The sequence below is a fragment of the Daktulosphaira vitifoliae genome, unplaced genomic scaffold (genome assembly GCF_025091365.1).
Source record: "Daktulosphaira vitifoliae isolate Bord-2020 unplaced genomic scaffold, ASM2509136v1 Scaffold_4, whole genome shotgun sequence".
Taxonomy (NCBI): domain Eukaryota; kingdom Metazoa; phylum Arthropoda; class Insecta; order Hemiptera; family Phylloxeridae; genus Daktulosphaira; species Daktulosphaira vitifoliae.
The window spans coordinates 39,169,251-39,184,874 of NW_026099575.1; the positions used below are offsets into that span (position 1 = coordinate 39,169,251).

Consider the following 15,624-nt stretch of genomic DNA (forward strand, 5'->3'; position numbering starts at 1 on the left):
TATCAGTGTAGATATTTCTTAAAAAAAAACAAATCTTTTTAACAAGATTAAAAAATTTATGCAAGATATCAATATTGAAAATAATTGTTAAAACTATGTAATTTAAAATAACGTACATTTTCTTTTAATTTACAGAAAATGCATTATACGAAGTGTATTCAATAAATATCCAGACTAAAATGATTACAGAAAAACTCATAATGTTATTAGTAGTTTAAAATTAATAATGCTATTATACTAAAATAAACTAGATATCATAAACATTATTGCAACAATTATTATATTAAAATCGTTATTTCAAATCAGCTCAATTTTTTATGACATCGATATTAGCAGGTACACATCATTGTTATTATCAATGATAGTAAGGTACATTGTTGTGAGTTTATAAATACACTAACTGACAATACAAAAAGTATATCTATTGATAGTCATAATTGATAATAAACAATCCGTGACTGTGATAGCAATATCATAAAAAACCAATTAGCTACCTGTATTTGTAATCCCTTGTGCATTATACCTATATATTAACTCAAAAATTTGAAACTTTAAATGTTTATATCTAATAAACAAATTAAGTTTTATTAAAAATTTAAATGCCATTTATTATTGAATTAAAAACTCAAAAATTTTATTAAATTAAAAATACGTGTTACCATTTAAAAAAACAAAGTTGACACCCTTACCAGGCATAAGGGATGAACTTAAAAAGTATTACATAGTTAATAATACAACAATAATGTGTAACTAAAGATAGTAATAAAAAAAAAATTTTTAATTATTATTATTCTGTAAGTAATTGAGTGGGTTATGATAAAAAAATCACTTTGTATATTATTAAATTTTTAAAATTAAGAGGTTTTTTAAATGTTTTACGCTGATTTTAATCTAATTAAGGCTTTAGATTAAAATCGATCATCATTTTACTTTATATTTTTAGAAATATCAAATAAGATTTAGTAAAGGAATCACTTTGCAATGACACATTATTTTTATCGCCATATTCTTAGCGAGCCAATTTTTTGTTTATAGGAGAGATCGGGATTAAGCTCCTTTCAGAGGAAAGTAAAATAAAAAATGTATTTTTAGTATTCATTACTTATATTGTAAACAATGCATTTTTTAATAAATTTTCACTGAGCTACAAAAAATCATAATTCTTAACATAAATAGTCAATTATAATTAAATATTATAAAAGATATAATATCATTAAAAATATTTACAAATATAGTCATTTTTTCAGTTTTGTGCTGACGTTTCATAATATTTTTAAACATTTTTCGGTACATAAAAAAACGATTTTGAATATTATCGGTTTTATATAATAATTTATTATTATATAAATATATAATTATATTTATTATTAATAACTAAAGAAAATAGATTCTATAGCTCCAATTATTATTAATATACATTAATAAATAATTTGTATGTACAGTTTTTAAATTTTGTTTTTATATTTTTATTTAAAAAATTGAAATTGAACCGCTTATTTGAGAAACGACGTAAATTGAAAACATGTAATTTTTAGAGTACATTAAAAACAGTTTTTATACTACCATTATATGTTAACGTTGAATCAGTATTTCAAACAAAGAGGACCAAAGGAGAATTCTAAAAAATAATTTTATCACCAATTTTAACAAAAATAATAGTTCTGTTTTACAAAAAAAGTTACAACTAATAAATCATTCTTCGAGTTTTTGTGACTCACGTCGTTTCTCTAATACGTTGTTTAATTGTATAGTTAATATAGTAAATATAGTTTTAATTAATACAGTAATCACTTAATATTAGAGCGCAATCTAGTGTTCAAATGATTTCGATGGATATTGATCAGAAAGTATTTGAACCCTACAGTGCGCCAAGGCCAAAGAAATCGTCGACGTCGTTGTCGATGTCGTTGTACTAATTCTTAGATAATTTTAATAAATTCGCTGTATTTAACCATAAAATAAGTAAAGAGACAATGAGGTTTTCTTTAGGTCCGCCAACTATTACCATTGTAGCTTTTATTGGAAATTTGTTATTACCAGTGTCTGGTTGGCCCACAGATAGCAACTTTTATAATGAAATAAAGAGAGTCGTGTATGGATATGATGCTGCTATACCACCAATAGCATTACCTCTACAAGTAAAATTTTTGTATTAATTTTTAAAGGCGTCGTTTTATTAAATTATAATTTAGAACAGGACTAAAGCCGAAATTATTTTGGTTTTTCGAAAATTTTTATTATATCTAGTAAGTTAGTTGACCTAAAACTAATTTTTTCAAGAAATTTGAAAGTTAATAACTTTAGAAATCAACATTATTATTAAATTGCTTTTATAAACTTAACAATACTTTAAATTTGACTTTTAATATTTAAGTTCAATTAAAATTTCAAAGTCAATTTTAAATTATTTTTGGTTTCAGTAATAATTTTTTAAAAATGTGCTAAATAAAATCGATAGATAGATGAACTAATCTACTAGACATAAGAAAAATTGTCAAAAACCAAAATTATTCGGCTCCTGATTTATAATATATAGTTACATAATATTTATCATTAAACGTAAACTAAAAATGAATTACTTTTATTTGTTTATACTTAATACATAAAATTAGGTATAATATATTATCAGAAAATTTTGAAAAAAAAATTTTTAAGCAAAATAAAGGATTCAACATTAATCATTAGAGTATATATTTTTTTTTGTCTCCAGAATTTACTTGGAAAATGATTGAAAAAAATTTTAAGGAAGAACTTGCAATAATTATTCAACTATATAATTATAATTTTGACCATCATTATTCATATAATTAAATAATTAACATAGATAACTTTAAATATAGAATTTATAAGATAGACTCAAATTTAAACGAGGTACTTGTTTTTAAATTAATAAAAAGCAGAGTTTAATTTTACCTGTTTTTAGTAGTTAGACTTACAAATAACTCGTTACTCGTGTATTGTTGAAGAAATGCATTATTAGACATTTTCAACATTTTTTAGTGATAATCTTTTACAATACATAAAGGTCAGAGCCGATATAAAGTAAAATGGTTTCCTAAGACCAACCTCGGACAATCATTTTGCTGCAATTTTATATTTAAATGTAATTTAACTATTAATTATGTCATTGTCGATTGTATGGATTGTTTTTACTTTCAAGTCAGCCATGATTTAACTGAACTACATGTTGCCGTTCGCCCGTATCCTAAATCTCCACTTGATACGATCTTCTATGTCATCTATACACACAAAAGCAGTTCTCGTATCACACCTAATTGCATCGAACCACTTCCGATTTTTCTTTCCTCGTAACGTGACCAAACCATCTAAGACTATTTTGATTCATATTATTCAGGATCGATGCTATTCCTAAGCTTCCTCCTAAACATTTATTCTATATTTTCTCACGCCACTCAGCGTGTTTATATAATCCTTCTCATCAACCGCCCAACACACTGATCAATACAGCATATTTGGTTTCATTACAATATTATAGAACTAATCTTTTAACCTCATTAGTATTTTTTATCGCACAAAAATTAGACGCTTATCTCTACTTTATTCACATGTACAAAGTAAATAAGGGATGATTCTAAAAATTAATCATTTGATGATAAATCATGATAAATATGTAACTTAAAGAAATCAAAAATTGTTTTTCCAACATTGCATTTATTTTACGAGTAATCACGTGATTTATAATAAATCAATCATTCTGTATACTGTGCCTTGAATAAAATAACAATTTTACAAAGGTGGAACTGCTCAAATTTATATGAAAATATGATACACACCATAAATATAATACTATTTTAATTAGACAAGAAAAAATCAAATATTATTATCTAATACACAAATTGAAGAGCCTGCGGAAATAAAGTTTTCTCTCGACAAAAAATATACGAGAAAATTAATATAATATTTTAGATACCAAAGAGATTAAATTTATCAACCTAAAATTTATGTTCAAATTTCGATTATAAATTATTATTTTAATACTTCAACCATTAAATTACAATAAATAAACTATGAACCAATAGTAAATAACTAAATATTGTTTTCGACTTAAGAAATGTGTTGTACATTGATCTTAATGACTTTTATAGTCATATTTATAGTTGATTCTTATGATTAAATTTTTGATTAAGTTATTCTTAAGTATTTAAATAGCTTCAGTACAGCTTTTTCATATATAATAACTATAAATATGATATTGATATACATTATATAATCTCTACTCCATAAAAAAAACATTAATTCTAATTTTTAGCTTCGATGCGAAGCTGAGAAGGTATTAGTTTTACTATAATGTGGTTTTTATTTATTTTTTTTTTTGTGACTGTTACCACTTTTTCTCAGCTCTCACAGAACCGATTTCTTTCAACGATACGTTAAAAGATCTCAAATCGTATCTAGTCGAAGACATTATCCTCAAAAATTGAAAAAATTTCCCTCGTTCCCCGTAAATGGGGTAAACCTCCAAAAAAATTACAATTTTAAAAATCGTTAATTTTCAAAATTTTTCAATTTTTTTTACTTAAAACTGACATAACTTTTTTAGAAATGACCAAATCAATATAAGTTTCTTTTAGATGCATGATGTCTTTACCTTTCATTTGGTACATATATTTTTATAAATCTGACCCTTCATCTGCCCACGGGAGGGATTTAAAATGACAACTTTTCTACAAAAGTTTTTTTTTTCAATTTATTTTTTAAGATGTTGCTGAAATCATGCGTCTTATAAATTAAAAAAAAATTGTCCTGATAATCTAACTTTTATGTGTAAATGTCTACTGTTGTTAAAAAACATTCTATTTTTGTGTTCAATTTTTTTTTTTATTTCATAATAAAAGTTTCCATAGTTATGGAACCATCGATTTTTATAATAGTTACACGAATTTAACTGACATTGAATTTATATTAAACATATTTTTAAAATTTTGCCTCTTTTAAGTTAAGAAAAACGACTTAAAATTTTTGCACTACTTTAAATTGTCCTGTTTAGCTACTAATAATTGTAATGTACGGCTGTCGTATCGGTAACATAATAGCCAATTTTAGTGTAACATCGTCGCCGTCATACAATAAATAATTATTTTAATTAGATTGAACCAATCGTTACCGAAAATTGAAATATACCTCTCAATTTTAGACATTTAGAAAAATATCTCAAAATTATGCTACTGTAAAAAAGACATCTTCGAAACTTTTTTTTAATAATACTGATTTTAATGGAATTCATATCGACAACAAAATAGATAATAATCTTTTTTTTATTATGCCTTTCCTGATGATCCTAAACCTCTACTTGACACGATTTACCACATCATCTAGGCTCACATCAGCCGTTTTCATATCACATTCAATAACATCAATCCATCTCTTTTTTGGTCTTCCTCTACCTCTTCTTTTTTTTTTTTTTTATAACATATGCGTTAATAACATTTTCAATATTTATTAGAAATTGTGATATTTTTTTTTTAGAGTATAGGTGTCCTTACAGTCATAATAAGGAAACCATTTCGATACTTCTAGTTTCTGGTATCGGTGTATAGTTTCCTACTATGTTCTGACATCTTTAATAAATTACTATTAAAAAATGTTAGGTAGGTAATTAGTGTAACTTTTTTTTTTTTTAATAATTTTTAATTTTGAACTATGCTAAAAGTGTATATTATTTATACAAAATATAAATATATAATATATAATATAAAGTATATATTATTATATTATTTATCCTAATAATAAAAATAAAAAATATTGTTTTTATTTAAAATGTTTTCAAAATATTTATTTTTATTATTTTCTAATTTTTGAGTTTTTTCTTATTAATTACAAATTATAACAATTATGCTTATAAAGAAGTTTAAGATTTAATAAATTATTTTTAAAAAAATTACAGTATACATTAATTGTATCAAAAGTTTGAAGAATATAAAATATTCTCTGTACGAACCCAACGAATATGTATTTCGATATTTATTATTTTTTCGTGTCCATAGATATAGCAGAGACTTCTTTATACTTATAAGGGGTGGGTACTGATTGAGAAATGATAATGACAGGAAGAATCGCTAAAGACCTTAACTCAGAATAGTCTTAATTAAGGTCAAAAATGATATTTAGAACTTTAGACACGTAAATTTACTTTGCGCATTGCAAATTACGGTAGTAAATGGTAAAAATACTCATTTAAGGTAACAGAATAACCAATGTTTATTCTGTACGTATATTAAATATACTGACTTTAATCTAGATGTTTTTTAATGGTAAAATGGCTATAACACTTTACCCTAGTATATCTTAATTTTTATTAGCATTTCAAAAATTTTTTTATGTATTAGGCACAAGTTAATATAAATCGACCTATTGAAGTTGAAGGATGGCCAAAAAGTCCAATACCACGCTTAGGACAAGTGAGTGGAGTGGCTATAAATACAGTAGGTCAACCTGTGATTTTTCATCGTGGAAGTCGTGTATGGGATGTCAAGTAAAAAATACATTTTTACAAATATTAGTCTGTAATTATTAATTTTATATAATCATAATTTTTTATATGCAGCTCTTTCAATGAAACTTATCACTATCAACATATTAAAGAAGGTCCGATTTTGTCAAATACCATTGTTACTCTTGATCCTAAATCAGGCGATGTATTATCAAGTTGGGGTGCAGGATTCTTTTATATGCCTCATGGTATCACAATTGATCATCAAGGGAATGTATGGGTAACGGACGTCGCTATGCATCAAGTGTTTAAGGTAAGGGCATTTTACAATTTTATTAAAATTATTGTTAATATAATTTATTTCTATCTTAGTTATTTTTACATTAGTTTTGATGCAAAGTTGAAAAGGTAATAATTTTACCGTGATGGGTTTTTTTTTTATTATTTTACTATTTATAGTTAGTTTGTGTCTGTAAAAGGTATCAATTAACCAATTTCTTTCAACGACGAATCAAAAGATCATAAATTGTATCTATTTGAAGATATTTCCATAAAAAATTGAAGAAATTTCCCTTGTTCCCTGTAAATGGACGAAATGCCTCCAAAACTTACAACTTTTAGAACCAGCAAATTTTATCATCTTTAAACTTTTTTTCATTAAACTTGTCATAATTTTTTGAAAAATAAACAATTATAAAAAAAGTATTTTATAAATACCTTTGGTATTTCCTTTGATTTTGGTATATATTTTTTGAAAATCTAACACTTAATTGCCTATAAAAAGGGATTCAAAATATCAACTTTTGCACAAAAATTTATTTATTCAACTTTTGAAAATGAAATCACCATTTTTCGTAGTATTATAATTTTTTATTTGAAATTCTTTTTTTCAAATTATTTTGACTATACATTAGGTCAAACTGAATAATGAGGAGGGAGTTGGTATTCCATATGACTCTCCTTTTACAAAAATTATAAAAATTAAATAAGTGGACTTATAAATTTTTTCAGGGAGAATTTTCACAATTATAATGACACTTTATTATGATTATTAAAAGGAAGTAGTTGCCCTTTCCAAAAAAATGTTCTAGCTACCAAAGGTTTATAATAAATTGAGGTAAAAAGTATAGGGTAATTATTTTAACAGCAATTCGGTTTATCTTTAAATAAAATCTTTTTTGGAAATTTTTATTTTCATGTATTTCTTGATTTATTAATTAATAAATATTTTTAATTCTAAGTAATTATTATTAAGTAATTATATATATATTAATTAATTTTAATTCTAAAGTATTTATCATTATACTTTCTATGGGTACTAACTTTTTTAACATCGTGGCGATGTTTATTTTTTATTTAAATAAAAATTGGAGTGGAGTAATTGTATTTTTGTTATTTGAATTTAATTTTTTCCTTATTTGGATATTAGATATCAATAATGACCTTTTTTTTGCATAAGATGTATTTTGCTTAAAATCATATTTTCTTTTATTCAATTGTTGTACTTGGTTTTATACAAAATATTTTATACCTACATAGATTGTAACGTAAATGTAAGTGTTATTACTTTTATTCGATAGTCGATAAGATATTACTTATATTGATACCCATCAACATTAGTGGAAGGACGTAAATGTTGGATATTATGAAAGAATCAGAGGTAAAAATATATTCAGAAACCCATCATTTTTTTACTTTGCTGATATCACTTATATCTGATTTTTATTTGTATGACTATCTTATACAATAGTTATTTGATATTAATAACGACGACAAGTCATGTGTACTGTGTAAGGCGTAACGTGTTCAGAATTGGTTCTTAATTGTACTTTTTATCCTTTAAATTTTTTTTTTATTTTACAGTAGACAAGAATACTATGCTGGTATTCTTGGAATACTGGGTTATAAAAAATCAAGCACAGTGTAATCGTGGCATACTTCGGACAAGTATACATAATAGATGATATCTGACTATGATTAATATCACTACCATAAAAACAATACGATGCGAATGTGTTTAATTTCACAATAATTTGTAAATATGTAATTTCAAAAATTTTAAATTTTAAAATTTCACTTGATTATTAAATGATATTTAAATTATTTATTTAATTGAAATTGAAGCATTTTTTTTTTGAATTACGATATTTTTATTTTAAAGGTTTATTAAAGGATTACTCACAATACAATATTAATGGGGATATATATTTTTTAATAACTTAGTACACTTCGAGAGTTTTAATTTAATATGTTAAAATAGAGCAGACGTCACAGAACATAATCAAATATTGAAATTAAAAATTTGTCGTGAAAATTCGTGAGTTGATTTTTAACTTTAGGGACTATTTTCTTATAATACAATATCGCGAGTTTTTTTTTAATATTATAGTACAAAACTTTAATAAAATATTAAATTTGATTTAAGTCAAAAAACAGACCTCTCAGAATATTTTCAAAAATTAAATTGAAAAAGTAATATTTTTATTTCATAGAGGGTCTCTTTTAAACCCTCATTGTACTTATTAAGTTAATTTTCACAAAGAGCATACTAAAAGAAAGCATATTGTCTTTAATATACAGTTTTAAAGTTTCAGAAGGATCATTTTTTTTATAACAAAATTATAATAGTTTAAAAATGCAGAAAAAATGTTGAGAAGTTCTTTTTCTTACAGTGACGTAAATTTGAGATATTTTTTTAAATTTTATGCTCATAAAATTTTCAATTTTTAGTGACAATAGATTCAAATAGATTAAAATTGGTTTAGTGAGAGATGAGAATTTTCATGGAGTGGCAAAAAAAAACATAGCATTGAAAAACTAACTTACTCATCTTCGAATCAAATCTAAAAAATAGCAATAATAACTAACAAAACTATTAATTATATATAACAAAACATAAATTTTCTTTCTTTTCCTGACCTTAATCTCAACTTCTAGTGGTCGGTCACCCATATCCTAAATTTCCACTTGTCCGATCTCTCACATTATCTACGCTCTTATTAGCCGTCTTCATATCGCATTAAATAAGATCCCTCCATCTCTTTTTTGGTCTTCCTCTACCTTTTCTTCCTTCAGCATTTATCGTCATAACTATTCTTATAATTTCCGATTCCTCTATCATGATAACATGACCAAAGTAAGTCTATTTTTTGTCATCTTATCAATGATTGATGTTACTTCACTCATCCATCTAAGTATTCTCATCTCTGTTACACTCATTCACTGCTCTAAAATATATTTCAATATAATACATTTTGCTGAGATTAGGGAGTTATTGTAAGCGGTGATGATATAGTGTTTAACGTATGTAGAATATTTAATGGATAGTATATTAAATTTCTACTCATGTTAAATAGGGGCGCTAAATAAATTATAAAACACTGTCAATGATCATTACTTTATGTTATATTTAAAATAAAAAAAATACTCGTATATATAAATTATATATCAGTGATTCAATATTGAATCAACCTGCACATTTAAGGCTATTTTAGTCTGAAACATTCAATTATTAATAGTTGAAATAAATAAGCAAAAATTAAAAAAAAAACTTAATAAGAACTGAAACATTTATAGGATAAATTTTAATTTTAAAATTGAGCAATTATAGGGCTAGGAATGATATGCTTTTATATATTTAATTAAGTTGATCTGAACATATCATCAGCTAGTACAAATTTTTTTAAATTGAATTGAAAACTAAGTAATGTGTCATTACTGAGGTTATAGTTTTTTGAAAGGGTTTTAACTACCTCACAAAACGAAAAATATTTCTACATAGCACAATCTTGGGACCCTTCAGAGTAGTTCATCCAAAATGTATAAACGCATATAATTCCTTACTCTAGTTATTATAAATCGTAATATTTAAATTTAATATATTATTTAGTTTTCTCCTGGAGCTTATCGACCAACACTGACGTTTGGTAAGAGATTCGAGAATGGGAAAGGTTACAGGACACTTTGCCAACCTACATCAGTTGCTATTGCTTCATCTGGTGAAGTTTTTATAGCTGACGGGTACTGCAATTCAAGAATACTGAAATACTCATCTCGGGGAGAGTTATTACGTGTTTTTCCACACGCTAATGGTGAGATAAAGTATGACAAAAGTTATGTGTCTGATTATAATAATGAAAATTATATTATAAATATTAAGAAAAATTTTACAAAAAAATTACTTTACTTTCAATTTTCGAGATATTTGACTTTAAAATTCACTATTTCAATAAAAAAGTAACAGATTCGCGTTGAAGCATCTTTTATGGTTGTGATTTTAATCACTATCAGATATTATTGATACTAGTCCCATCTTTGCTGTGTTCACTTGTACTGTTTTTTTTTTTTACGAATAAAATTTGATTATTATTTTAATAATTAAAAAATTAGTAGATATATAATTTTCAAATGTACTATTTTTTAAATGTAAGAAATTGCATACGAGCAGGGCAGGATAGAGTCTATTAAAGGTCCCACAGATCTCTTACAAAGTAGGTTCTTCCACCTCATAGGTAGCTCCATAATCGTAAATTAAAAAAACAAATTCACAGAGACGTAAGATATTTCTCCCATCATAAAAATTGTTATTTATAAATATCATGTTTATAAAATAACAAATATTAATTTCTAACTTTTTGAAGGATTTAATTTATTATTTGAAGGGCTAGACCTCTAGTTTCTTTTTATTAGTGTTTTTAATGAGTAACATCTTATATTAATAAAGTAAAAAAATTTTTTTTATTATTTGTCTCTAAGAAGAAAATAAACATAAATTCATTGTTTTAATTTTTTTTTCTTATTAAAATATAGTTGGACACCCTGCACTACAATTCTTTTTTTACTTAAAATTGCTTAATTTTTTGAAAAATGTGAATCAAAAGTAAATACTCTTGCAAAAATTTAACATATCATGGTAATTTATGTACAAAAAAAAATTGTATTTCTCGTATTTTTTTTCTAACTGTTTTAACTGTTTATTAATTGTTCTAACTGGAGTTTTTTGATAAAAGAAATTAATTTATTAACTACAAATAAAATTACTCGTTTTCTTTTTAATTATCTTTATTACAGCAGTATTATTGTTAAACAAAAAATTGGTACATTTTGCTACCAAAGGCATAAATTATTTTGTTTAAAAAAATACCTAATTTAAATATTTATAAATTGTCAAATTGTTTTACAATTTTTTTGTTGCATTAAGTAATTGTCTATTTTCATATTTTAGAGTTTCTAAGTTTGCAAGTCCCACATAGTTTAGCATTACTTGAACAGCGTGATTTGATTTGTATTGCTGATCGAGAAGATATGAGAGTTGTTTGTAGAGGAGCTGAATTATCAAAAGATAGTAAAGAACAAGCTGCATTGACAATACAAGAACCAGATTTGGGACGAGTTTATGCTATAACAAACCATGGTATATGAATAATTTATTTTTAATTAAAAAAATAAATAAATATTGAAAATTCTAGGTGACATAATATTTGCTGTGAATGGTCCAACGTCACCATTAATTCCCGTTAGAGGATTTACTTTAAACCCAATGACAGAAACTATTCTGGATCATTGGCCTTTGGCTAAAAATGTAAGATGGATGATTTATCATTGTAAATTTACAATATTATAGTAATACAAAAATTATTATTTTTAATTAGGGTATACAAGTTCCACATGATATTGCTATTTCTAAAGATGGATTATCCTTATATATTGCTTCAATCGATCCCAACAGAATAATAAAATATACAATGTCAAAAGTTCCAGATATTTCCGAATAATTTCAAAATATTAAATATTTAATAATTTATATTACGAGTAAAAATTAATAATAATTATTATTCATTATTATAATAATATTATTATTAAATTATATCCCATGATTTTTATGATTAAAACATGTCGTTGCCATACACTGTATGTATAATTAAATTTGATTATTTGTTAACATTAGAGGATTATACATTTTGGATGTATGAAGTAATATTTGAAAAGTTATATAGTGAATAATGTTTAGATCAATAAGGAAAAACTGCGTTACATAAATGTATAAAAATAGGTACAATTTGTAAATTATATAGCAAAAAATAATGTAATGAATTACATTATTTTTATTCTGACGACATGCAATTAGAGGGAAGAGAGAGTATATTTTTTTCAAAAAATATAAATAATATAAAGTAATAGTATATTATATAATACAACTATATATTATATTATAAAATGAAATATAATAAACTATCATTTATATTGTTTAATTAAATAATATTATTAAATACTATCTAACTAAACCTATCATAGTACAATAATGGGTTGTCAATGTGTTTTTATCATAAATTACTAACGAGGTTATATTTTTGGATTTAGCAATGTCATCAAAATAAAGAAAAATAAATTTTAAGATAAAGGTATCACATTGAGAGTATATATTTTTCATTGACATTTTCTATGTGTAAGTGTACATTTAGTCAAAACATTGAGAATACTTAAACTATTATGATTGACAACTAGAAAGTTAACAAAAATCGATGATCTTTTTTTGAACTTCCCAAACTTATGTAACTTCAATGAAGTCTGAAATTGGAAAAAACATGGGGTACCTCAAATAATTGATCCATTTATTCGAAAAATATGCCAGTCCAAAATTAAAAAACAAATTTCCAAGTACATTATGTTTTTTATAGAAACGCATCATTTTTTTAAATTTTTAAAAAGTTATTGGAGAATATGTTCGTTTATGGATTAACATATACCTAGTGTCTGATGAAGACGTTGGTGTAAACTTACTAAAGTATTTCGTGCATTTATATATCACAGAAAATGATGAACGGCTAGAAACGATGCAGAAGTCTTATCTTTCAAACGCATTTCCATAAGTTAAAATAGAGTCACTTAAATTTTTTTCATTAACTTGGAGTATCTTATTAAATAAAATATAATAATAAAATTAAATAATTAAAAAATGCTTTGAATGTAGTCTAATAAGGAAATAATTATTTTACAAAAAATATTTCAACAAAATATATTTGGTTCAAAAGTTATAATCATTGCCAATTAGATCTGAAAGACTAAGTATATTCATTTTTCATGACTATTTTTATTGATAATAAATTTGTAATTTTTATTTTTTATGAACTGATATTGATTAAGTAGTACAAAAATGTATTCGTAGTCACAATATAGATAAATTTAATGGTTATTATGATGTTAGTTTGTTTTTTAATCACTCCTGTACATGTTGTGAATAAATAATTATAATAACTATAGAATATTAGTTTACAGAAGCGTAATTTTCGATCACCAGACTCTCAGTAGGGAGCACAAAAAGGTGTGGGTGAAATTACATTACAAACACAAGCTGTAAGAAAAAAAATCTTTATATGTATAGTATACGTTTATCCATTATTATTACATCTGAAATCCACATGAGAAGTCTTTATTACAGTCTTGTTAGGGTGGAACATGTGGGTCAGTTTTCAGCCGAGGACTATTCTCCTGGCACGATTTTTTCCGTGCTCCCACACAACATAATACATTTGAAATAACGCAGCTGTCCAACATTGTGATAGTTCTTTCTTATGCAGTGCATTTATAGTAAGATGGTAATATCTACGGTCCACCATCGCTATATCGTTGTATACATCATTATACGTATGCAACAAATATTGTTGTAAAATTACATAAGCCTCCATCAGATAATTTCTTTATTAATATTAAAATGTCTCTGACGCGGCTGAACACGATTTAAATCTTTGTTTATGGTACTTTTGCCGACGGCCGCATACATATTTTTTAATATTATTTAAAATTAAGAAATTATTTGAACAGCTACGTGTTCATTATGCATTTACACTATCTTAATTTTCCTTAACAATACATCATAACTGGATGTAAAAATTACATATCTCAATACTTTTCTACTAAAGTGCTAATTAAGTTATCAGTTATCAAAATGTCAATGCGCGGAAATATAATGTAATATATCTAAATATCATTAATATAATGATTGGTTGGGTTGGGTAAATTTCGACATTTTTTTTTTAAAAATTTATTCTAAAAACTTATTGAAAATGAACAAATGAAAATAATTATTTTTTATATTTGATATAAATTTGCCCGATTACCTGCCCATAGGGGGTTTCAAAATAGCAACTTTTGCACAAAAATTTAACTTTTTCAACTTAAGTTTTAAAAATATTCCGGAAATACTCTGAGCTTCAAACATATGTTAAAATAAAGCTAATGTTATGTACTATAAATTCAAAAAAAAAAAGTTTTCCCGATGACTTATCTTCTGTGTGCAAAGGTTGCCGTAGTTAAAACCATGCTATTTTTGTGTTAAAATCTTGGTATTGTATTTTAATTTATTTTAAAATACCTTATAAGGAGGTACACTGATTTTCATGAATATTATATAAATTTAATTGACATAGAATATAATGTTAAACTTATTTAAATTTTTTTTCTTTAAAGTCGAAAAAATTAATTTTAACATTTGAATCAGCTTAAATTGCCAATTTTATGAAATACGAATACGACGAACGTTTGTTGATTCAGTAAAAATCATTACCTGTAACAATGATTTTTTTGCAATTTTTCCGTAATTCTTTTTGGGTCAGAATTTTTCTTTTCAATAATCTACCAATTTCTTAAAATTAAATACTATCTACAGATTTACATCGAAGCGTTTTTTATGATTGTGATTTTAATCATTGTCAGATTTCATCTATACTAGTTCCAACTATGCTACGCTTACACTGTGCCGCGACCCCTTTGTGCTACTGTTTTTTTAATTTATAGTTCGTACTATAAGCTTTAATTTAACACATATTTTTAAAATTAATAAATGCCAAATGTCTTTCAGAATAATTGCTGCTGTCGGTCATTTTTCATGTTACATAATAATAACTTTAACAGAATTTGACAAAAATTTTCCTTTTTCTTCAAGAGATATGATAGGCAATGATTTTGAAGAATTAAGTTTAATAACTAATGTCAAATGGTTATCGATTTGCTCAACTACACAGTAATGCACAAGAAAAACAAGTTATGTGAATTATTTTCGGCAAAAGTTCTAGAATTGCTCATTCTGCCTTAATCATTTAAATCGCGACGTCACTAACTAGCAATAACACGTTGTCATGTTTTATCCCTAAAATGTACAGTTCTATTAAAAATTT

General features: G+C 24.8%; 1 protein-coding gene across 1 annotated transcript; it reads left to right on the forward strand.

The window, feature by feature from the left end:
* Positions 1 to 1,869: 1,869 nt before the first annotated feature.
* On the forward strand, positions 1,870 to 13,643 carry LOC126904462 (peptidyl-alpha-hydroxyglycine alpha-amidating lyase 2-like). Its single transcript, XM_050683508.1, has 7 exons — positions 1,870 to 2,138; positions 6,348 to 6,493; positions 6,566 to 6,764; positions 10,341 to 10,542; positions 11,676 to 11,864; positions 11,920 to 12,032; positions 12,103 to 13,643. The coding sequence occupies exons 1-7, from the start codon at positions 1,974 to 1,976 to the stop codon at positions 12,223 to 12,225; spliced, it is 1,137 nt and encodes a 378-aa protein (XP_050539465.1). The 5' UTR covers positions 1,870 to 1,973; the 3' UTR covers positions 12,226 to 13,643.
* The last annotated feature ends 1,981 nt before the right edge of the window (positions 13,644 to 15,624 follow it).